Here is a 26475-nt window from a genome sequence, read left to right as displayed (position 1 = left end):
CTACAGAACACAGGGATTGAGATTCCTTGTTGATAAATCACGAAAAGCTAGCATCCAAGTTCAGAGGTAACAGGAAGGCAAATTTAATTTTGGCCTTTATTTCAAAGGGAATGGAGTATAAAAGAAGTGAGATTTTACTAAAACTATACAAGGTATTGGTCACACCTCAAAATGGAACACTGGACAGTTTTGGGCTCCTAATCTATGGAAAGACTGCATTGGAGGCAGTCCAGAAAAAGTTCTTGAAGTTTATATCAGGTGCGGAGGGACTGTCTTATGAGAAGTGATTGAATAGATTGGGTCTGTACTCGGATTACAGAAGAACAAGAGACAACTTTATGGAACACATAAGATTCTTGGAGGACTTAAAAGGGTAAACGCAGAAAGATTCTTTCCCTTACAGGAGAGTACAGGATGAGAAGGCATAATCTCAGGGAAAGGGGTCACACATCTATGACAGAGATGGGATGGAATTTCTTCTCTCAGGGGGTTCCTTTATTGCAGAGGGTTGTCAACTTGGTGTCATTAAGTGTATCAATGGCTGAAACACACAAATTTACAACCAATAAGGGAATCAAGGGTTATACGAGAAAGAGAGAAAATTGGTATGAGGGTTATCAACTCAGCCACAATCTCATTGAATTGTACAGTAGTATCGATGAGTTTAATGGCCTGTCTTTGCTCCTGTATTGTATTGCTTTCTTCACAATTTCTGGGTCAAGATGATACTTTCGCCCTGTTTTTAACACCCATGTGAATGCGCAGTTAGAGAGCTTCTTCAAGACAGAAATAGAGAGCTTCCTGAATACTAACGACAATGAGAAATTTGGTGATTGCATGGTAAAATGGCACTGAAGTAGATGATCAGCCATCACCTAACTGACTGATGGAATAGACATGATGGGTTGAATGGCCTACTTCTGTTCCTACATTCCTGAGCTCCAAGTAGAGCATTTGTTTTGAGAGAGCAATGCCTGGCCCACAAATGGCAAGTCCTCTGCAGTGAAGCTAGTTTTCAGTAATTAGTGTCTTGATGTTAAGAAAATTGGATTTGGTGAAGATGCTGCTGCTGAACCCAAAAAAAGAATAAAGCCTTTGGAAGACATGGAGTCCCTGCCAAAATTCTGAAACCTACAGGTATCCTCCAAGTCACACACCAGTCACAATTAGAAATTTAACTGTTCTTTCATTGTCACTGAGTCAAATCCTAGAGCGTTTAAACAGCAGGGTGCTCCTACCGTCACCACATGAATACAATGGTTCAGAAAAGCAGGCCATCACTGTCTTCTCTTGGGCAACTTGAAATAGTTAATAAATGCATAGCCAACAATGCTCAATTCCACTGAATGAATGAAAAACTGAGGCATTTGGTTCACAAAAAATTGGAGAGAAATCACATTCAGAATCAAGATTAACTGCAGATGCAATGAAACAGCGGTTAAACAAATGTAAACAGAGGTAACAGTTTGCTGCTAAGTAAACTGCTTTGATTGAGTGCTATAAACTGGATCTTCTGTTACTTTTACAAAGGCAGAACTTAGAGAGTTTCTGAAAGTACACAGGAAAAGACAGGAAAATAAACTTACTGTCAACGGCATTGTTTGAGGAGCTCATAGTATGTCAGGAAACAGACTACAAATCTATAATTCTATGAACACTTGGTGAATTAAAATTGTTTGAAAGAAAGACTGAAATAGAATGAAAACAAAGACAGATTTATAGATAAGCACAGTCTTTATCCTAAGTAGGAGTTTTGCTGGCAAAAGAAACGGAAGAGAGCTCATGATTAGAAACATCTTAAATTTAAACCATTTGAGATAAACAAAAGCCACATTTTAGTGGGTTTAACTTGTTCCACGCACATACCACAAAATCATGCAACTTCATAATGCAACACTTCGTCAATGCAGCATCCGCCTTTATATGCAATATCAACATTCTACATGGTTATGGAACAAAGCCCACTTAGGCAAAAGATCAAGAGAGTAAACATGGCTCTATAGATGGTTTAGACTAACTAAATTTAGCTTGTCTTCTTGTGTGTCCTATATATACACACATATATATTCAATCTTGCATTTGACCATTTAACTAAGTCTTATTCCTGTAAAAGGTTATTCAAATTATTGCCAAGGTGGCGGTGGAATAGCAGTGCTGTATTGGAGCTCCTCGTCCAAGATTTGTCCGCTTTCATCTGATTTCTTTGTTTACTTTTTCTTTTTAACTTTTGCTCTTTTTGTTTTCTCTCTCTTTAAAAGCCTTCCTCAGCATCTTCGACAGAGCAAGAACAGGCCTGGCCTCCCAAGCATGTGTGGCAGCAGTGGCAGCAGAGTCAGCACCTCCTAGCATCAGCGATGGGAGACTCAGCGGGGAGGAGATTGAGCCCAGCACAGAGGGGAGACCATGACCATCACATAGGAGAGTGTGAGCTCTGAGGCGATGTCAGTGAGGTAGGCCCAGTGGCAAGAAATGGCACTTCAGGATCAGTGACTTTGTTGTTGGCTGGGTGCAGCGCTGGTGCTGGTGGAGGCAGCAAAGTAGTTGTGGGAGGGCAACATGACAATGTCGACCATAGCGATAGTTTCCAACTTGGTAGGTCTATTGCAGGCAGTGGTGGAAGTAAATCAGCCCAGTGGTGAAAGATAGCACTGAGGATCAGCAGCTTCGACTTCACCTGGGTCTGGCCAGGTGGTGGTGGTTCTGAGCCGGCTTAAATCTCATACGTCGATGGATTCCTCTTTAAGCAATATCTTTTCATTTTTTTCTTATTCTTAAGCTTTCAATATGGTGCTGAATAATGTTGGCAAATGAAAGCTTTTCACTGTATTTTGCTGTATTTTAACTGTAAAATATATGTAACAATAAATCAGTCATTCATTCAAGCGCTGTAATTAGTCAAGAATTCCATTGTTGTGGAACTACTGGGATGGTACCAGGTGAGCTGCACTGCCCATTTCCAGGGGGAAGATCCAAATCAGCCTCCTCCAGTGGCCCTCAGCATCAGTGATACCAGTCCTCAGCCAATTTGATCACGTCATCACCATATGGCTGAGCCAGAATTAGACTGCATCAGCCAAGTTGTTGTAATACAGTTAAAACACTGGCACCAAACTGGCAATGTGGAAAATTATCAAGGTATGTTGCAGTAACAAAAAAATGACACAAAATATAATCTGGCTAATTACTCTGCCACAACCTCAGTCCCGTAGCAACTCGGTGGCTCTTTCCAGGTGTATCACTCCAAAGCGCAATTTTTCCTTCCACATTATTCACTATAATAATTTTTCTCAGTCCCTGTGTTTTATTGCCTTACACTAATGAGGACAAACCAAGAGTGGCATATTTCAAACGATCAGAACAATTTACTATATAGCAGGAAAAAGTTCTGATGAATTTCCAAGTCAACTCTGATTGACTAAATAATTGCTCTGGAGGAAATAACAGGGAATTACGGACTCACCAAGTTTATGTGTATTCATTAAAAGCATGAGTCCTTTATTTTGTACATGAATATACAGGAAATTCAGCCACTTAAAGGGTATAAAGTTGATAAAAGGATGGCTTAAAGTTGCTGAGGCACCAGAATGGATGAGATGAATCCAAGGAAATTGAAGGAAGTCAGGGAGGAAATGGCAGAGGATCTGGCAATAATCATTCAAAGCCTGGATTCAGGCTTTGGATGGTTGAAGAATTGCAAACATTATGCCATTGCTCAAGAAAAGGCTTTAAAGATTGGCCCAACAATCACAAGCCAGTTAGTATAGCTTTTGTGATACAGAAACCTCCAAAACATAATTCTTCTAGACAGAACTAATAGACACATGGAGAAAGGTGAACTGATCATAAGAATCAGCACGAACTTGTTAAGGGAAAATCATGTTGAACTAACTTGCTGCAGCATTTTGAAGAACTAATAGAGAGTAAGGTAATAGAAGGGCTTTACATGGTGTACTTATGTTTCCAAATGGTGTTCGATATTGCACCACACAACAGATTTGTGAGGGAAGTTATAGGGATATAAGATACAGTTACAACATGGATACAAAACTGACTGAGGGATAGGAAAATGAGAGTAATGATTCATGGCTCTTTTTCAGACTGGCAGGAGATTTGTAGGGCCAGGTATAAAGTACTGAGACTTGTAAAAATGTTGTCCCTCAAATCCCATCTAAGTCTCTTTTTGCTTGTCTTAAAACAATGCCCCAGTTATGAACCTACCGACGGAAAGTTTCTCCTTATTGGTTGTGTTTTATGCCCTTCATAACCCCTCAGCTTCCTCTGTTCTAAGGACAACAGCTTGTATCATCATAGCTGAACTGCTCCAGGGCAGGAAATATTCTGGTGAATCTCTTTGGGGGGCATGGTAGCTCAGTGGCTCGCACTGCTCCCTCACGGTGCTAGGGTTCGATTCGCCCTCGGGTGGGTTAGGTGAGTTTGGGGAATGAGTCTGGTTGGGATACTCTGAGGGTTGGTGTGGACTTGTTGGGCCAAAGGGCCTGCTTCCACACTGCAGAGGTTCTGTGGACGCTATGGATCATATAGACTGGCACCAAAACCACAAACAGTACTCCAGGTCTGGCCTCACTAAAGTTCCATTCGCTCCATCGAAGCCTCCTTGTTCCTGCATCCTGTCTCAATCCTTTCACTGTCACCAGATCCTGATAGGACACTTCCTCTTGTAAAAAAGATGACACGTAAGAACACATGTTTAAGAATAACAGGCTTTCCTTTTAAGACAGAGATTAGGAGAATATTTTTTCTCTTAAAGGGTAAGTAGCATCCTCTTCCCCAGAAGTAGTAAAGGTTGGATCTTTAAATTTATTCAAAGCAGAATTCAAGTTTTGATGAACAAGACAACCAAGTGCATCGGGGTTAAGCAGAAAGTGGAACTGTGACCACAATCAGAACCGCCATGAGTTTATTTACTGACAGAACTGGTTTGAATGGCCAAATGGCCGACTCTTGCTCCTAGGTCCTCCCGTTCCTATGTAGTCTAATTAGTTAAACAATATGTCAAATGCAGCAAGTGTGTCTTCATAGCACCAGTTTAAAAAACTGCAGCTCAAGTAGCTATCTACTAGCAAATGCCTATGAACACTCACCAGCTACAGCAGCTGAGAAAAAGCTGTCACCTGCTCTGAATTCCCAACTGCTTCAAATTCCCAAGTTAGCACTCATTCCTGGTCATATCTACCCTTTTCCTATTACAACTCTGTCTGCTTTTATAGAGGGTCAACTATTCACACTCAAGTTCCAACTGTTAAGTCAACTATTTGTTACAGTAATTAACACCTATTTATATCACCATTGTCGATTGCTGGTCAAATACTGAGACTGCTGGGCAACTTCAGTTAAAACAATCTTTTAAACTAGCTTATTGTTTAGCGAACTAAGTTCGTCCATTAATTTAACTTCTAGCTCAAGATAAACTTGGCAGAGGTTGCACCAAATTTTCAACTTATCACTCATCCTTGTTGTGTTCCCATTCTGGTGAAGGCTCAGTAACATTGGGAGAATAAACGTTTATGTACTGGCACAATACCAGGAATGTAAGCTGTATGTCGCAACAGATAAGCAACTGATTCAAAAGCATGAGATAACAAGGTGTAGAGCTGGATGAACACAGCAAGCCAAGCAGCACTTGGCCTGCTGTGTTCATCTAGCTCTACACCTTGTTATCTCAGATTCTCCAGCATCTGCAGTTCCTGCTGTCTCTGATTCAAAAGAATGTTCCTTCTGTTGCCTGTAACAGGCACAATACAAACTGCAGTCAGCCATCCACCGCTTGAAAAATCCAAAATAAAGGATCGATTATTCTGAATACTGCAGCGAGTGCCTCATCTCCTAACTCCCCACAGCCAGTCTACCATCTATAAGGCACAAGTCAGGAGTGAGATAGAATATACTCCACTTGCCTGTATGGCTGCAGCTCCAACAATACTCCAGAGGCTTGACATGATCCAGGACAAAACAGCTGGCTTGATTGGCACCACATCCATAAGCATTCACTCCCACCACCACCAATGCTCAGTAGGGCACTATCGACAAGATGCACTGCAGAAATTCACCAAAGGTCCTTAGCACCTTCCAAGCCCATGACCACTTCGATGTGCGAGGACAAGGGCAGTAGATACATGGGAACACCACCACCTGCAAGTTGCCTCCAAGCCACTTGCCACCCTAAGTTGGAAATGTACTGTTGTTCCTTCAATGTCATGAGGTTAAAATATTGGAAATCCCTCCCTGTTGACATTGTGGGTCAACATAAAGCACATGGACTGCAGCGATTCAAGAATGCAGCTCACCACCACTTCTCAAGGGCAGCTAGGGACAGACAATAAATGCTGGTTAGCCAGAAATGCACCCATCCCACAAAAGAATTTAAAATATGCAATTGGGTGATTCAGCATAATGTATTGATTAATCTTGAGTTCATTAATAGCTCCACTAACAATCAATTTAAGACACCTTGACGGGCTTATAATGTGAATCATTTACACTTGCTAGAAGTAACTTATATTCACAGAATAGCAGAATTGTTACAGTGCGGAAGGTGGCCTCTTGTCCCGTCGCATCTGCACCAACTGAGTATATTAAATTAATGCTAATCTCCTGCCTTTTCTCCATAGCCGAGCACATCTTCCCTCAAAACACTTACTGCGATTTTGTTTTGAAATTTTTGCATGAAAACTGTTTCAATCTTTAGACAAATTTGAAGAGAAATGTGAAGGACTTCCTCAACCACTACATCCCCCATGCTTCTACTAGCCAAACCAAAAACCACAACCTTTTGAAATTACTGTCCCTCCCTAAGAAAACCTAACACTATTTAAACAACTGCCTTCCTAGAATCCTACTGGAGATGCAAAGTCAATCACACTAAAGGAGCAGAAATACAAAATATTTAGACTTATGTTGATGTTCCATCAGTTTGTATATAGACACATTTTACTAGGAAACAATATCTAAGGAGCTATTCGTGACAGCCCTAAACAGGAACAGTTAACTTACAACGATTCTTCAGAAAGTTTCCTTCACTGGTCAGCATATTGATAGACGGACAAGGATTAAATTTCTGGCTGACAAGTACTCTCAAGTCTGACAAAAAAAATCATATTTGAAAAGCTGGCATATTTTCTCAAGAAGAGTCCCGACACCAAACGTCAGCTTTCCTGCTCCTCTGATGCTGCCTGGCCTGCTGCGCTTCTCCAGCTCCACACTGTGTTATCTCTGACTCCAGCATCAGCAGTTCTTACTATTTCCGGCATAATTTTTAACTGCGTTCACAATGAATTAGAGAGACCATAGGCTAGATTTTCCCTTACAGGGATAGGAAACAGATTTTGGGGCAGTTTCTACGTTCTGGAATGCCTTGGGTCACAGATGATTAGTTTTGGGCAAATTGCTGGCCCATGATTTCCCTTCCCTGTATATCGTCTCTGCCTTTGACTTGTCCTGCTTCCAGGAGGAGGCTCTAACATTTTTTTAACTGATTTTGCGAGGTGCAGTGACCCTGAGCACACTTCCCCTATGGCTCAAAGTTGATCTTGAAACTCTTAAGAAAAGCTGTCAAAGTTTCTTTGTAGCACTTTCTTTGTCCATCATGACAGTTCACCCCAAGAAAGAGTTCTCTGGAGCAGGTTGAACATGCTGGACATATTTAAGTTTATTACGGCCTAATTAAACCGATCAACTTTTATACATTTATTTGGTACATATATAAACAGCAAGAGGATAGCCAGGCAGAGGGTCGGCCCACTCTAGGGCAGGGAAGGGAATTTATGTGTGGAGCCTGTGAAAATGGGTGAAGTATTAAATGAGTACTTTGTGTCAGTACTCACCATACAGGAGGCCTTGGTCAATGATGAGACAAGGGAAGGGTGTGTGGATAGTCTGGGTCATGTTGAGATCAAAAGTAAGGAGGTATTGGGGTTCTTGAAAAACATTAAGGTAGACAAGTCCCCAGGGCCTGATGGGATATATCCCAGGATACAGAGAGCGGCAAGGAAGGAAATTGATGGGGCTTTGAGGGAAATCTTTGTATTTTCACTGGTTTCAGGGCAGATCCCAGAGGATTGGAGAATAACCAACATTGTTCCTTTGTTTAAGAAGGGTGGTAATGATAATCCAGCTAATTACAGGCTAGTGAGCCTTACATCAATGGTAGGGAAATTACTGGAGAGGATTCTTTGGGACAGGATTTACTCCCACTTGGAAATCAGTGGGCGTTTAGCGAGAGGCAACATGGCTTTGTGAAGGGGAGGTCATGTCTTACTAACTTGGTTAAGTTTTTTGAGGAATTGATGAAGATGATCGATGAGGGTAGGGCAGTGGGTGTTGTCTACATGGACTTCAGTAAGACCTTTGTCAAGGTTCCTCACGGCATGCTGATCAGAAGGTAAAATTGCACGGGGTCAGAGGTGAGCTTACAAGATGGATTGAAAAAAAAACTGGCTCGGTCATGGAAGACAGAGGGTGGCAGTGGAAGGGTGCAGTTCTGAATGGAGGGCTGTGATTAGTGGCATTCCTCAAGGATCAGTGTTGGGACTTTTGTTGTCTGTAATATATACAAATAATTTGGAGGAAATCGTAACTGGTCTGATTCGGAAGTTTGCTGATGACACAAAGATTGGTGGAATTGTGGATAACGATGAGGACTGTCAAAGGATACGACTGGGATACAACTTGGGCAGTGAGATGGTAAAAGGAGTTTAATCTGGAAAAAGGTGAGGTAATGCATTTTGGAAGGTCTTATCCAGATGGAAAATATACCATAACTGGCAAAACCCTTAAGAGTACTGATAGGCAGAGGTATCTGGGTGTACAGGTGAGAGTCTGAAACTTGGATACAGCCTAGGCTAGGATATGGAGGCTCATGACCTGTGCCTGCGTGACTAGTTGCAGCTACAAGCAACTGCCTGACGAATGCTTTTGGTAACTTAGACAGTAACTAGATGGCTTCTCGATGCAAGTTAGCACAACAAAAATGGCTTCTAGCCTGGGAACTATAAATTCCACTACAGCTGCATAAATAAATAACCTCAAACTGTTGCAAAGAAAGATTAGCAGACAATGCGCCCTTTAGAATAACTTGATAAGATAATGCAGTACTAACCGTTCTAATTGACCTTCAGGTGCAAATGTTGCGGCACTATGTGGCGAGATAAAAAGTAACCTAAGCGTTGTGACATAAGTTGTTTAAAAGTTAATATTATTGGATTAAGTAACTGTCAATGAAGCAATGTCATGTATTGATTGGTAACTGTTTGAATCCCTGTGCGATCACGCCACGTACCCTGCTTTAAGAAAAGTATAAAAATATCTTTGTATTAAGTTGTGTGTGCAGCTCCACCGAGGAATACAGAAGCGCTCAACTTCTGTATTACCAGATGATCTGTAGCCAACCGTCTAAAGAAATAAAGAGTAAAGTCTTAAACAGCCAGACCGATTGCGAGTGTTCATTGATCGATCGTGGAATCGAGAGGCCCTGCCGATTTTCACAGATTTTCACAGGTACACAGGAAATTGAAAATGGCAATGCACGTGGAAAAGGTGGTGAACAAGGCATGCGGCGTGCTTGCCTTCATTGGCCGAGGCAATGAGTTTAAAAATTGGCAGGTAATGTTGCAACTTTATAGAATCTTAGTTAGGTCGCATTTGGAATATTCTGTTCAATTCTGGTGGCCACAATACCAGAAGGATGTGGTGGCTTCAGAGAGGGTACAGAAAATATTTACCAGGATGTTGCCTGGGCATTAGCTATGAGGAGAGGTTGGAAAAATTTGGGTTGAAGACCTAGAGATCTACAAGCTTATGAAGGGCAGGGACAGAGTGGACAGAGAGGGTGGTGGGTGCCTGGAACTGACTGCCGGGGGAGGTAGTGGAAGCAGACACTATTGTGACATTTAAAGGGTGTCTTGACAAATACGTGAATAGGGTGGAGATAGAGGGCTACGGTCCCCAGAAGGGTAGGGGGTTTTAGTGTGATGGGCAGCAGGTCGGTACAGAATGAGAGGGCAAAAGGGCCTGTTCCTGTGCTGTAATTTTCTTCGTAACTATGCTGTTAAGCCCCAAACTGCCTCTGCAAACATGGCTGAGTGACAAGACGAAGCAAGCGATTCAGCACACCAGGGTGCGATTGATCCTGGCCCCACCAGGGCAAGCAATTCAGCACTGGAAGCATTTCAGATTCCCTAGATACCACATTAGATGATTAACAGGGGTGCTACATATAAATGTATGGAAACGAGGGACTGGACTATGCACCCCTATGAGCTTGCTCTGTCATTTGATATGAACAGGATTCATCCTCCACAATTCCACTTTTCCAGCCAAGCCTAAGTTCTCTGGTGTATAAATACCCCAGATTCACAACCGTCTGGGAAAAGCAATTTATTCTTATCTCAGTCCTAAATGACCATTCCCTTTTCCTTAAGTTATGTTCCATCAGTTCTCAATGCACTCACCAATGGAAATAACATCTTCACAACTACTCTACCAAGCCCTGTTAGAATCTTATGTTTTAATTCTTCTAAACTCCAATTTAGCTACAGTCAGTGAGGAAAATATTTGACTACCTAACAATCAGAAAAAGAAAACTTGCTTATAAAGCTCCTCAGAATCTTAAAGCACTTCACATTCAACATATACATTTAAAATGTGGGGAGATGGAGCTGTGAAATTTCACACAGAGAAATCTCGCAAAAAACACTCAGATGAATGGCTATATCATTGATTCATTAGTGATGTTATCTGAGGTACAAATTTTGACCAGGACTTTGGAAAAGCTTCCTTACAATGGAGGAACACACCAAAAGAATCGAAAGTAGGATAGTCTGGCAACTAATATCACACTGTACCCTAATTAGTCTTCCTTTTAGCCTAAAAATAAACTATTGAAGCTAGGAGTAGTAACAGGAACAAAAATGAAAAGACAAAGCCAAATTTCAGTTTCGTAAAGCTACCAAATAATTGCCAGAGCTCACAGCTGGAGTGTTGGCTTTAGCATAAACACTGAATGTTTTCAACAGAAGTCAGCCCTCTTAGCAATGTGGGACTTGTGCAAAGAAGGTGCCACCTGAATCATACACATTGAAAGTGAACTCCCAGGGAGGCTTTCATAACTGTAGGCATGCACATGCAACTGCAGAAATCACTTCTTCACAGCAGACAACTGACAAGGAAGAAGCAGTTTCACCAAATGCACAAGGAACTGAACAATCATCAGCACCAGAGGTCAACTCTTCCTCAACAAAGGATCAGCAGCAATTATCACTTGGAAACAATCAGCAACTGCATTTACAGCACAAAAATTCATTTAACATAAAGCCATTGCAATCGACAAAGTAATATCTATATCCCATCAACTTGAGCTGAATTTGAATTTGGAGGGAAGGGGCGGCAGAAAAGGCCAAGTTTTAAAAAAGGCCAAACATTTACATAGTTCCGTCGAAGATCTCTCACTTCCTTGGGGTACATCGATTAAAAGGTAAAAAAAATTGAAAAAGTAAATTTCTAAAGGCAATTTCTTCCTCATTTCTGTGCTTTACAGAATGGAAACATTAAAATATTAATCACATGAATAAATTTTAATCCCTTCCAAAGCAAACAAAAAAAGGCCATGATTCCACCTACTAAACAGCTTCAATGTTCCTCTGTCTGGTTTTGAAACTAGCAAACAGGTGGCAAGCCAAGCACACTCCTAAAATAAGCATCAGATTCAATACTTCTACTCACAGATAACTTTATAGCCCCAAGCCTCAACATTCAGAATCCAGAATAAACTGCAAAAACTTCAGGCCTTATATCTACATCTTTGTCAGACACAAAAGATATGATAGCTTTGGAACCTAAAACACATTTAGGATTTAAAAAGCATTTTTCATGTTTTCTAAAATGAAAATGAGTGCTAAGAAGCAAAATCTCATTCAAAATATTAGTTTGCACGGTTGAGAATGAAAAAAAACCACATTCTTGGGATGAAACTTAGTTGAAGTCTAAGAACATAGCAAAACTTATTGACCCTACATATTGGGATGGAATAACTAGATTTCAAATGAGATACAGAACAAATCCTTGTTTGTTAGAAATTATTCAATTAACTAGGATGTGTAAAATTTAATACGCTTTAATTTTACTTGTTTTACTCAAAAGGCCGGCATATTATTTGCACATTTTCACCAATGTGTGGTAAGCAGCAAGAGAATAGCTAGGGATATAGTCCAATGAGGCCTTTAAATTCAATTGCAATACATATGGAAACAATAAAATTGCTCCGACAAGTAATCAATTTGAGGAAAAATTTCCAAACTCATAAGAGTTACCATGAGAAAAACAACTTGATGAAATAGAAGTGAACACTAATACATGAAATATAAACTCAAGATGCAACATTTTCTTCCCTAAGTGGAACAGTTGTACTGCCATCAAATAGGCATTGACCCAGACACCGGAAATAACAAACAGCAACACAGCCCTGGCAACCCTGTAGAGTTCTTCTTAGTTAGTGCAACAATTGAGAAAGCTGCGCCACAGATTAGTCAAGCACCACCCTGAAAAAGTAATACTCATAAAATCTTACGATACAGACAATATTTTAGACACCATAATTATCATGTGTGTGTGTCCTACTCCATCTGCAGTGATACACAGTTGGAAAGGAATTGTACATGGAGTCCTCACCAATGACTGCAAACTTCATGAAATTTCATGGCATCAAGTCAAAAATAGGCAAGGAATTTCCCGATTATCAACACCAGTTTTCCCATCCCTTAAACCCCTCAGCTGATGAAGCAGTGCTATCCTACATTGAACAACATTTGGAAGAAGCACTGACAGTGACAAGGGCACCCTGGGTGAGGAATTCCAGTGCCCATCATCAAGATTGGTTCTGTAACACCACTACTAATAGTGCTGGCCAACTCTTAAAGGACACTGCTGCCAGACTGAGTCTATTGCAAATGATGAGGGAATAAAAATGAGGAAAAATCTACTTGACTTCATCCTCACCAATCTATCCATCACAGAAGCGTTCATCTATGGCAGTATAGGTTGGATTAACTACCATACAGTCAAAGGCCCGACTTCATTATAAGGATATCCTCCATCTTGTCATATAACCAATTAAAGTGATGCCCTTTTGGATTGTTTTCATTAGAATTTGTCATTTCGAGGGCCCTCTTGTGACACAGTGGTAGTGTCCCTACCCATAGTCTCAAAGGCCTGGCTTCAAGTCCCACTTGCTCAGAGATGTGAGATTGAACTCTTAATAGGTTGATAATTTTTTTTTTAGGACTTGTCTTGACATACCTTAATTATGCATAACAAATCTTTAATAAGGCATCAAAAGATTAATGACCTGGTTTAGATACGATATATAAAGTGTGACAAACCACACTGGGTATTCTTGAAAGTTACTCTTTCACTTAAGTCAATTTTGGATGTATTAAATACTAACACACTTCTGAATTTTTAGAAACAAAAGAATTTGTAAAGTAATTCTGAGAACTGAATATAAAATTAAATTTGTAAACAACTGGAGTTCAGTCAAAATCCATGTAAAAGATTTTGATCCTGAAAGACTGGTGGATACTATTGTCTTCATCAGATGGATGATACAATTCAGCACATTATATTCACAGATGCAGTTAATAGTCATCAACGATGGAAACATCATCATTCATTAAAAACTACTTAAGTGGCAATGGAAAGTGATGTTCCCTAAACTGCTTATTACTTTACTTCACCCAGTGAGACTGGTAAACTGAACTTCTGTGAGAAATATGAGGATGAATCTCCCCTTCCCCCACCGCATCCCAAAACCAGCCCAGTTCGTCCCCTCCCCCCACTGCACCACACAACCAGCCCAGCTCTTTCCCCCCACCCACTGCATCCCAAAACCAGTCCAACCTGTCTCTGCCTCCCTAACCTGTTCTTCCTCTCACCCATCCCTTCCTCCCACCCCAAGCCGCACCTCCATTTCCTACCTACTAACCTCATCCCACCTCCTTGACCTGTCCGTCTTCCCTGGACTGACCTATCCCCTCCCTACCTCCCCACCTATACTCTCCTCTCCACCTATCTTCTTTTCTCTCCATCTTTGGTCCGCCTCCCCCTCTCTCCCTATTTATTCCGGAACCCTCACCCCATCCCCCTCTCCGATGAAGGGTCTAGGCCCGAAACGTCAGCTTTTATGCTCCTGAGATGCTGCTGGGCCTGCTGTGTTCATCCAGCCTCACATTTCATTATCTTTCTTCTTCAGAATGCCCGAAAAGTCATATTAGAGTTGAAATGTGAACTATGTTTCTCATTCCACAGAAGCTGCCAAATTTATTCATACTTTGGTTGGGGTGTGTGTGCGCCCATGCATGTGCATGTGTATGTGTATGACTATGCCTGTGGACTACAAAAAAACATTAAAATATCAGACACTGCTACATAATGCTTTCCAATTACATCTCTGCCAAATTCACTGAAAATTCTAACATTCAAAATTACAGGAATACAGAATCAAAAGCCACAAATTAATTCATGAGTTTGGAAGTTAACAAAACAATTTGCTGCAAGTGTTTTCTGATGTTGAAATCCCCAATAAATATCCAAATAGCTTATAGTTAAACAACATAATGTAGAATCATAAATCGTTGCTAGAAGAGCAGTGATTTCTAAAAGCAAGAATATATACTGAAATTTGTATGACCACTGAAAGTATAGGTTAGATATGAACCATAATCACAGAATTTTATAAAAAAAATTATGTTGGCAAAGCACACCAGAAGAATTTGATCATTTCGGCTCAAGTTTGGCTATGAGCAGTAATATGCAGGACTTTCATGCATATTACTGCTTTAACACAGGTTGTTCCTGAGGACTGTTCTTTTGCACACTCCAATTGAAGTTCACCAAAGAAAGTATGGTAACAGTGAACAGTCAAGCCTACAGGTCTGTGATGAAAGGGCCAAGTATATTCTAATCCAAAAAATGGCCTGCGTCCCCTCCCTCCACTGCATCACAAAACCAGCCCAGCTCGTCCCTTCCTCCCTAACCTGTTCTTCCTCTCACCTATCCCCTCCTCCCACCTCAAGCCGCACCTCCATTTCCCACCGACCAACCTCATCCCGCCTCCTTGACCTGTCCATCCTTCCCGGACTGACCTATCCCCTCCCCACCTATACTCTCCTCTCCACCCATCTTCTCCTCTATCCATCTTCGGTCCGCCTCTCCCTGTCTCCCTATTTATTTCAGAACCCTCTCACCATCCCCCTCTCTGATGAAGGGTCTAGGCCCGAAACGTCAGCTCTTGTGCTCCTGAGATGATGCTTGGCCTGCTGTGTTCATCCAGCTACCCACTTTGTTATCCTCGATAGATGCCTGTTTTATGAAGAGCAAAACTGGATGAGGTGTAAGACTTGATGGCATACATTCGTTCTCATCTGACAGTTTAGGCTTAAATTACTTAATGCTAAATTTCAATTTGTGAGTCTTAACAGTAGCAAATTTCCAGTTTTGATCTCTGGTCAATGCAAGTTTGAAGATTTCAGACAGAACATAACCACTGGCTGTTATAGCCTGATAATATAGGAAACTGTCAAAGATAGATGCAGCACGGTGGCTCAGTGGTTAGCAGTGCAGCCTCACAGCACTAGTGACCCAGGTTCGATTCCAACCTCGGGCGACTGTCTGTTGGAGTTTGCACATTCTCCCTGAGTCTGCGTGGGTTTCCCCCGGGTGCTCCAGTTTCCTCCCACAGTCCAAAGATGTGGGGCTAGGTGGATTGACTGTGCTAAATTGCCCGTAGTGTTCAGGGGTGAGTGGGTTATACAGAGATGGGTCTAGGTGGGATGCTTCAAGGGTCGGTGTGGACTTGTTGGGCCGAAGGGCATGTTTCCACACTGCAGGGCATCTAATCTAATCTCATCAGGCCCGCTTGCAATTTTGCTCAAAACAGTGGCCCCATCCTAAGCAGAAATGCAATCACATGGATGCCTTAGGTGGGGATCTGGTCCAGCTGTAAACTTCCCTATGTTTAAAACACACACTGTCAACTCATTGTCAAGGATGATTCTCAAGTTAATTAGTTACTTGGGCAAGGTACGAGAAAGTGACAGCAGCCTGAATCACCACCTTCAGGACAAGATGGCAGAGAAGAATAGCAGAGATAGTGAATTGGAAGTAAATTTACAAAAATGAAATGTGGAATTGAATCTTGTTGAAATGATTAAACACAAAATTGCTGTTTTTTGAGGCACTCAGAACTGGCATCATGTCAAACTTCATTATGTCTGCCAGTAAATGCACAATTTCAACCACTCTATGGATCGGTATTGTACCTTTCAAGTAGCTTTCCATCAAATTGAAATTTAGCATTAAGTAATTTAAGCCTAAACTGTCAGATGAGAACGGAATGTATGCCATCAAGTCTTACACCTCATCCAGTTTTGCTCTTCATAAAACAGGCATCTATCCAGGATAACAAAGTGTGTAGCTGGATGAACACAGCAGGCCAAGCAGCATCTCAGGAGCACAAAAGCTGACGTTTCGGGCCTAGACCCTTCTAGTCTTATCCACTACTATGGGTCTTGACATGGAGGCTTTGAAGGAAGTAACACATCTATTGGTTAGCTACAGTTGATGCACGATCTGGGGCAGAAGAAAAATTCGGTACCAAACATTGGAAACATGATGAAAAACAGAATTTGCTGGAAAAGCTCAGAAGGTCTGACAGCATCTGTGAAGAGAAAATCAGAGTTAACGGGTCGGGTCCGGTAACCCGTCCTCAGAAACATGATAATAAAATGTGAGGCTGGATGAACACAGCAGGCCAAGCAGCATCTCAGGAGCACAAAAGCTGACGTTTCGGGCCTAGACCCTTCATCAGAGAGGGGGATGGGGAGAGGGAACTGGAATAAATAGGGAGAGAGGGGGAGGCGGACCGAAGATGGAGAGTAAAGAAGATAGGTGGAGAGAGTATAGGTGGGGAGGTAGGGAGGGGATAGGTCAGTCCAGGGAAGACGGACAGGTCAAGGAGGTGGGATGAGGTTAGTAGGTATTTGGGGGTGCGGCTTGGGGTGGGAGGAAGGGATGGGTGAGAGGAAGAACAGGTTAGGGAGGCAGAGACAGGTTGGACTGGTTTTGGGATGCAGTGGGTGGGGGGGAAAGAGCTGGGCTGGTTGTGTGGTGCAGTGGGGGGAGGGGACGAACTGGGCTGGTTTAGGGATGCAGTTGGGGAAGGGGAGATTTTGAAACTGGTGAAGTCCACATTGACACCATTAGGCTGCAGGGTTCCCAGGCGGAATATGAGTTGTTGTTCCTGCAACCTTCGTGTGGCATCATTGGGAACCCTGCAGCCTAATGGTATCAATGTGGACTTCACCAGCTTCAAAATCTCCCCTTCCCCAACTGCATCCCTAAACCAGCCCAGTTCGTCCCCTCCCCCCACTGCACAACACAACCAGCCCAGCTCTTTCCCCCCCACCCACTGCATCCCAAAACCAGTCCAACCTGTCTCTGCCTCCCTAACCTGTTCTTCCTCTCACCCATCCCTTCCTCCCACCCCAAGCCGCACCCCCAAATACCTACTAACCTCATCCCACCTCCTTGACCTGTCCGTCTTCCCTGGACTGACCTATCCCCTCCCTACCTCCCCACCTATACTCTCTCCACCTATCTTCTTTACTCTCCATCTTCGGTCCGCCTCCCCCTCTCTCCCTATTTATTCCAGTTCCCTCTCCCTATCCCCCTCTCTGATGAAGGGTCTAGGCCCGAAACGTCAGCTTTTGTGCTCCTGAGATGCTGCTTGGCCTGCTGTGTTCATCCAGCCTCACATTTTATTATCTTGGAATTCTCCAGCATCTGCAGTTCCCAGTATCTCAGAAACATGATGTCGTCTTTTAAAATAAATCACAAGATGTGTAAGACACCACACTTTGCTAAATTGATAACATGTTCTTTCCCTTCAAAGTGTTCTATTCAGATATTTCTTACATAAGTATAATGTTGGAAAATAACATCTTTCCAATTTTCTGAAAAAAAACGAAACCAGAGTTTTTTTAATCAGTGTATTGAGACACTTTGGAACTCTGCCTCAGTAGGCAAAGGAGGCAGGGTTATTGAATATTTTTAAGGCAACAGTAGAAGGATTCTTGATAGGCAAGGAGATCAAATGTGGTTGATGGAAGTGTGGGATTTGGAACACAATAGATCAGTCACGACCTTATTGACTGTTGCAGCAGGATCAAACTTCTGCTCCTATGCTGTTTACTCATACTATGTTTGCATGATTTCACAACACTCTTATACATTAAATAAAATTATGCATTTGTTTCCATAAAGTAAATCAACGCAATTAAATATCTTCATTCATTGATAGTGCAACCACAGATATTTACTCACACACCTGAACAGTGGAACTGATCTCTGCAGCAAATCCCCCTGTTATTGGAGCTTCATGGCTAATCAGCAACCTTCCAGTTTTGGCCACAGACTAAAACAGAAGCAAAAAAAAGTGTGATTCAACACACAAATGCAAAACTTTGACTGTTATATTGGTGCATGTTAGACAATGTAGATGTATTTCCCAAGAACATTCACGGAGGTGGAGCTCTCAGACTAATTTAAGTGAATATTACAAAGATAATTTACTTTTCCAAATGCAATACCATTAAAGTTCAGCACCTAAATTCATAACAGCTAGTATGGCTCCGTCAAATCATAATCTAGTAGCTTAATTATTATTTACTTTCACCACAGCTTGAAAACTTCATTGATACCGCAGAGTAATGTTATTTGAAGAGCCAATATGTAATCTTAAATGCTGACTTTTGCCTTTTAACTTTGGCAATGACATTAAAGGCCAACTTTACAATTCTAAGAAAATAGAGTTTTAATATGTTAACTCTTCTCCTTTGTACTGTTCTATGTTCTATGTCGACGATGAGACAGCCACACGGTTATTACCCATTAAAAAACTTCAGACATCACACATACTGTTAAAAAATAAAGGTTAAAAGTATGTGGAACCTCAGCTTCCTGTAGAAAGGAAAGAGGAAAATGTACATCACATTTCCTATGTAATGCCTCAGGTGCAATATAGCTATTTTGACTTACTTTTTATATAACTACACTATGTCAAGATGTGAGCATTGCTGGAAAAGCAAATATTTGTTGCTCAACCTAAGATGCCTTGAAAGAGATGGTGAGGAAAACATTTTGTTGCAGTCCATGGGGTACAAGTATACTCATGATGCTTTTAGGGAATGGAGTTCTGGCAATTTGACTCGGCAATAGTGAAGGTACATCAGCTATATAGTTCCAAGTCAAAAGGGTACGTGGCGGAGAGGGGAGCACAAAGATAGTGTTGTCACCATATATCTGCTTCTTTTGTCCTTTCTAGGTGGTAGAGGTTGCAGGTGTGGGAAATGTTATTACACAGGCCTTGGTAAGTTGCTCCTCTGCATCAAAAAGCTGTGCATTGGAGTTGGAAGGAAATAATGCTGAAGTGGATGAATGGTAGCAAATCGAGTGAGCTATTTTGCTCTGCTTGGTGCCAAATATGAGCGTTGCTGGAGTCACTCTTGTTGAAACAAGTGGACAGTTGCCATCCCACTTGTGATTTGTGCCTTGTAGACTTTGGGCATTCTGGGAAGCTAGAATGCAAGTTACCCACTGTAAAATCCCCAGCCTCTGGCCTGCTTGTCTGGGCAGTATTTATACGGCTGGTCTAGTTCAGTTTCTGGTTGATAGTATTCACCAGGATGCTGCTAGTTGGGGATTCAGTGATGACAATTCCCTTGAATATTAATGTCAAGGACTGGTCAGATTCTCTGATATTGGAGACGGTAATTGCCTGGCAAATGTTTGGCATGATGTCACCTATCACTTATAATCCCTAATCTGAACTCAGTCTAGATCTTACTGCACATGCACATGTATTGCTTCAGGACTGAACAGCTAGTGCAGATATATGAAAAGGAAATCATACTCAACAAACCTACTGGAACTTTGAGGATGTAACTAATAAAGCTGATACAGGGAGTTATACGGCTGTGGTTAACTACAACTTTCTGAAGGCTTTCGAGAAGGTCCTACATAAGAGTAACATTTAAAATTCAAGTGCATAGGATTGGGAACAGTATACTGACATGGAGACACCTGCTGGCAGACAGGAGACAAAGAGTAGAAATAAATGAATCATTTTCCAAGTGGCAGCCAATGACTAGCAGATACCAAAGGGATCAGTGTTGCCCAGTTATTCTACTATATATTAATGGTTTAGATGAGGGAACTAAATGTAATATCTCTAACGTTGCAGATGGCATAAAGCTGTGTGATATGGTGAACTGTGAGGAAGATGTACAAATGTTAAGTATGATTAAGACAAGTTGAGTGGGCAAATGTATGACAGATGAAGTACAATGTGGACAAATGTGGGGTTATCCATTTTGGTAGCAAAATCAAGAAGGCAAATTGTCATCTGAATGGCGATAGACTAGGAAAGGGAAAGGTGCAATGAGGCCTGGGTGTCCATCTATGCCAGCTGATGAAAGTAAGCAGAGAGGTGGTGAAGACAACAAATGGTATGTTGGCTTCAAAGCGCGAGGACTTGACTACAGCAGCAAGGATGATTGGTTGTAATCATACAGGATCTTGGTGAGGCAATTGGTCTCCTTATCTGAGGAAGAATGTTCTAGCTATGTAGAGACTACAGCATAATTTACCAAACTGATTCCTCAGATGGCAGGGCTAACATATGAACAAAGACTACATAGATTAGGACTACATTCACTGGAGTTCAGAAGAACGAGGCGAATTTTCAAAGAAATTGATAAAATTCTAATAGGACTGAACAGATAAATGCAGGAAAAATGTCCCAGAAGTCCAGAACCATAGAACCATGGGTCACAGTCTAACAATTCAAGGTAAGCCATTTAGGGGTGAGAAGAGAAGAAATTTCTTCATCGAGTGAGTGGTGAGCCTGCAGAATTCTCTGTCACATCAAGCTACTGAGGCTAAAAGATGTTTTCAAGGAAGAGCTAAATCTAGTTCTCAGGACTAAAGGGATTGAAGGATATGGGGTGAAAGCAGGAACATGATACTGAGTTGATCAACCACAATCTTACTGAATGACAAAGCAGGCTTAAATGACTAAAAGGCCTACTCCTGCTCTTATTTTCTTTTTTTTATTCGATGTTCCATATCTGGAGAATCATGAATGTTTCTAAAATCTTGCAAACATCAGTAAACATGGCCACTTTTGGCCTTATTGCAGGAGGAAGATGATTGATGAAGTAGCTGAAGATTGCTGGGCCTAGGAGGTACTCTGGCACTGAGATAATTGATTTCCAAAAATCACGAACACATTCTTTTATGCTGGGTATGACTCCTGTCAGTAGAGATTTTGTCCCCTGTTACCCATTGAATTCAGTTTTGTGAGGCTTCCTTAATGCCAAACTTGATTAAAAGCTGGCTGGATGTCAAGGCCAGTCACCCTCATCTCACCATTTAAGCTCAGCTGTTTTATCTATGTTTCAACTAAGGTTGTAATGAATTCAGGGGCAAAATGGTTTGGCTGAACGCAAAGGCAGTGTCAGTAAGTGGGCAATTTCTTCCACTTGATTGCACAGTCAATGACAACTTCCATCTCTTTGCTGACGATAGATAGTAGGCTGTTGGGACTGGACCTTTTTTTTGGACAAAACCTACCTATGCAATTTTCAACTTGTCGGATAGATGCCAGTACTGTAACTGTGCTGGAAAAGCTTGGCTAGCAGCATGGCACACATGTTGTTAGGGCCCTTTACATTTTCAGCACCCAATGCTTTCAACAACATCACATGAAATAAATCAAATTGGCTGAAGACCTGCATCTGTGATACTGAGGATCTCAAGAAGAGGCCAAAATGGTCATTCACTTGATACTCTGGCTGAATATGCCTTCAGCCTCATCTTGTGCTCCAATGTGTTAGGATCCCACATCATCGTAGATAGATGTCATGCAGCATCCTACCCTAGTTAACTGTTCACCACGAACTGATGCAGCAGGACTGAAAAGTTTAAACTTGATCCATTGATTGATTAGCTCCATCCATCACATACTGCACCCGTTGTTTGGCATGCAAAGAGGTCCATGTGGTAGCTTCACCAGGTAGCCATCAGTTTTTTTTAGTTATACTATTGTTGCTCCGGTCAAGATGCATTGAACTCACCACTGAGGCAGAGTCGATTTCTGGCTTGATGGTGATTGTAACACGAGGATATGCGGGGTCAAAAGGTTACAAATTACTTATACAGAGGGTTACCATACAAGGCCAAGTAACTGAACTCAAATCTGTCCTGATGTTTTCTTCCTTACAAGCCACCAAGTTAAAATGCACTTAACTTGTTCATTCTCCGTAGTCTTTTTTCAATTCATTATGTAACTCTCTTTCAAAATGAGATACATAATATTTGCTTCAAAAATGATTTGCAGCTAAGAATGTTACATTCTAACAATCTTCCAGGTGAAGAGGATTTTCATCAATAATTTTACTTTGTTATGGCTGTCTTTAATTTGTTTCTTCGGATTATTGCCCCATCTAAAACAAAGTAAATAACGTAAGTTTATTTTGTAAATTTTTCATCAGATGTGAAAATGATAAAAATGTGGAATAGATTATCAGGAGTGGTGAATCAGAAAAAAGTCTGGATGAGGTCTTGTTAGCTGCTGTCTGTAAAGTATTTTATGTTTTTTTTCATGTGTCCTCATAATTAGGAGCAGTCTGTGGTCTCTTTGCAAATTTGACTTGATAGAATTATGAAAAGAATCTCTTTTGAATGAAAGCAGAGACAAACATTCTCTTAGAAAAAGCAACACATTGTAATTGATACTTTAAAAGGCATTCACCTGTTTGATCACATCCAATGATAGTGAGTAATTATTTAAATAACTAGATATTTAGTCTGATTAAATTCGAACATAGAATTAAGCACTGGTTCAGGGGTGATACGTAAATACGTTGCTGTATACAAATACATTGAAATTGTTGGTTTTCATGATGGATTCTGTTGAGCTATCACTTCAAGATTAAAACTGAAAATGTCATAAATTCACCAGGGTCTACCACCACCTGTGAAGGGAAATTCAAAGTTAACACTTTAGGTCTCTTTAGTAGGTTTTAAACAAATAAAAGGAGGAGGGCGTGAAGAACATTTAAAGATAACAAAGTGTGGAGGTCTGTCGGGGCAGAAGAGATCAAACGACAAAATGGTTCATGGTGCAGATCAAAGGAATGGAAATGGTACAAATAAAGCAACAAAATGTAAACAGACTTGGATAGATATGATATGTGATATTGCCAGTGAAGCTCAGATCCCAAGACTGAATTTTCAAGTGTCTAGCAGAGGAGTTGATAGAAGGATCCTAAACAGTTACTGTTGAAATAAAAAGGGATGGAAATAAGAGGGAAATGTTAGAAATAACAAGCTAGCAAAGAAACATAAAATGAAATGGAGGGAGAGGAAGTGATCTAAAACTCCTGAACTTGCTGTTCACTCCCATAGGCTGTAAAGTATTCTGTTCTTTGAGCTACATCTGAAAATGTGGCAGGCCAAGGTCAGAGTGTAGGAAAGGTGGAGAATTTAAATGTCAACTCAATATCTTACCTTTACACATATTTAAAATCATAATAAAACAATGTTCAAGTCTCCACCTTGCTCCCACTATGGCCCTTCTGTCTTTGGTCTGCATTGAAGCTCAATGCTGGTTCAAGGTACAGAACCTCAATTTTTGGGACAGTACTTTACAGCCTTCTGACCTCAATGCTGAATTCAGCAATCTCGCACCATAACCTCTGCCTATCATTTTGTTTCTTGTTTCTTTGTGAGATTGAGTCTTTTTTTCCTCTCCTTTGTCCATAATTTCATTTGGTATGCATTCAGATCAACCTACCAGTCATATCTCCTCCAAAAAGAATGTTTTTACTAGGCCAGTTACCACTCCCATTGGCCTTGAACCAGTATCTCTGCCATCTGATATTTTCTTTTTCCCATCTTTCCTCCTTTCACTAGATCACAACTGATTACATTTAAAACTTTCTCAGTTCTGATGAAAGGTCAAAGGCAAGAATCAAAGTAACAGTTTGAAAAATGTCATTAGACTTTTAAAGTAACCCTTACAAAATCCACGTAGAAATGTGTGATCCAAATGTTAAATTCCCTTTAAATCCTGAATATGAAGTTCAAAATTTCCTGTTTGAATTCGATTTTTAACACAGAAGCAGTACTTAACTCCTCTTCTCACCCTCTTTTCACCCTCTTTCCTACTTAAAATTATGTTACTTGAATATTATATATGGAAAAATAAACGCGTCTGAAATATGGAATGATGGGCTCTTTAGGTGCTTTTTAAAACAAAAGTACGGACAACAAATCAATAAGCATGTTTAGAACAAATAGCATATCTAGTTCATGACAGATATTGGTTGGAAACAGTCATTTTTCCAAGATGATATATGCAGATTTGCTAAGATTCCCCTCTGATATAATTTCCCCATCTGCCAGTTGCTGCAAATATCTTTCTGCATTTTATGCGGGTTTCCAGAAATTAAGAGATGGAAAAGAATGCACATGGGCAAAAGGCTACTATATACATGAAGACTGAAAGAAGAAATACAGAGGAAATCACTAGAATTCAAGGAACCTGCGAAGACAGAAACAAAACAAAATGAAACAAGAAGTGATTGAGAGATGAAAAGACATAAAATAGGGAACAAGCAACACATTTAAAAGAACAGAAAAGAAACAGAGCATGGGTAAATGAGTTGCAGTGTAAAAGTTATTTTTCATGGTTCTTTTGATATACACATCAGGGAAATAAACTTGATTCTAGGTCAGATCTAATCTGTTGAGTTTGTCAATGGAGTTCTTACTCCAATCTTATAGATCTTTGCAACAGCAGGTAAGGAGATATGTAAATTCAAGCTTAGACGCAGCTTATCTCTTTTGCTTTATTCATTCACAGGACATGATGGTTGCTCACCATGGCCATCTCAAGGTAACCTCTGATGGTGAGCAAGCACTAACTTTGCAAACGTACCTACATTCCACGATTTGTATATGTAAAGTGCTCCCTCAAGGTTGCTGAACAAAGAAAAAAAATGACAGTACAGTAGCAGAAAAGTACAAAGCTGTGAGACAGACTGTAAACATTATAATATATCTACTTCAGTAACCAGAGTCATAGAGTTTTTCCTGCAGACGACACTAAGGTCAGTGGAGTTGTGCATAGTGACAAAGGATGCTGTAGGTTGCAGAAAGGCATAGATAAGCTGCAGAGCTGGGCTGAGAGGTGGCAAATGGAGTTTAATGCAGACAAGTGTGAGGTGATGCACTTTGGTAGGAGTAACCGGAAGGCAAAGTACAGGGCTAATGGTAAGATTCTTAGCAGTGTAGATGAGCAGAGAGATCTCGGTGTCCATGTACACAGATCTTTGAAAGTTGCCACCCAGGTTGACAGGGCTGTTAAGAAGGCATACAGTGTTTTAGCTTTTATTAATAGAGGGATCGAGTTCCGGAACCAAGAGGTTATGCTGCAGCTGTACAAAACTCTGGTGCGGCCGCACTTGGAGTATCGTGTACAGTTCTGGTCACCACATTATAAGAAGGATGTGGAAGCTTTGGAAAGGGTGCAGAGGAGATTTACTAGGATGTTGCCTGGTATGGAGGGAAGGTCTTATGAGGAAAGGCTGAGGGACTTGAGGCTGTTTTCATTAGAGAGAAGAAGGTTGAGAGGTGACTTAATTGAAACATATAAAATAATCAGAGGGTTAGATAGAGAGAGCCTTTTTCCTAGGATGGTGCTGGCGAGCACGAGGGGGCATAGCTTTAAATTGAGGGGTGAAAGATATAGGACAGATGTCAGAGGTAGTTTCTTTACTCAGAGAGTAGTAAGGGAATGGAACGCTTTGCCTGCAACGGTAGTAGATTCGCCAACTTTAGGTACATTTAAGTCGTCATATGGACGTACATGGAATAGTGTGGGTTAGATGGGCTTGAGATCGGTATGACAGGTCGGCACAACATCGAGGGGCGAAGGGCCTGTACTGTGCTGTAATGTTCTATGTTCTATTTTGCTTGGTTAACAATTGAAAAGAAAGATAAGCCAATATCGGTTCGCAATAAACAACTGCCCCTCCCAGTCGCGAGCCATTTTAACTCCCCCTCCCATTCCTTAGATGACATGTCCATCCTGGGCCTCCTGCAGTGCCATAATGATGCCACCCGAAGGGTGCAGGAACAGCAACTCATATTCTGCTCAGGAACCCTGCAGCCCAATGGTGTCAATGTGGATTTCACAAGCTTCAAAATCTCCCCTCTCCCCCCTGCATCCCAAAACCAGCCCAGCTTGTCTCCGCCTCCCTAACCTGTTCTTCTTCTCACCCATCCCCTCCTCCCACCTCAAGCCACACCTCCATTTCCTACTTACTAACCTCATCCCGCCCC

General features: G+C 41.3%; 1 protein-coding gene across 5 annotated transcripts in view; it reads right to left on the bottom strand.

The window, feature by feature from the left end:
- The window catches only part of bckdhb (branched chain keto acid dehydrogenase E1 subunit beta), a 276265-nt gene that overhangs the window by 102657 nt on the left and 147133 nt on the right, over positions 1-26475 (bottom strand). For all 5 annotated transcript variants that reach the window (XM_059645275.1, XM_059645273.1, XM_059645274.1 and 2 more), the window contains one exon: positions 18395-18481. In XM_059645275.1, the coding sequence (XP_059501258.1) occupies positions 18395-18481 (87 nt within the window). The remainder of the gene's footprint in view (positions 1-18394; positions 18482-26475) is intronic.

The sequence above is a fragment of the Stegostoma tigrinum genome, chromosome 4 (genome assembly GCF_030684315.1).
Source record: "Stegostoma tigrinum isolate sSteTig4 chromosome 4, sSteTig4.hap1, whole genome shotgun sequence".
Classification (NCBI taxonomy): Eukaryota; Metazoa; Chordata; class Chondrichthyes; order Orectolobiformes; family Stegostomatidae; genus Stegostoma; species Stegostoma tigrinum.
Note: the sequence above shows the minus strand (reverse complement) of the source record. Positions and strands in the feature narration are given on the sequence as shown.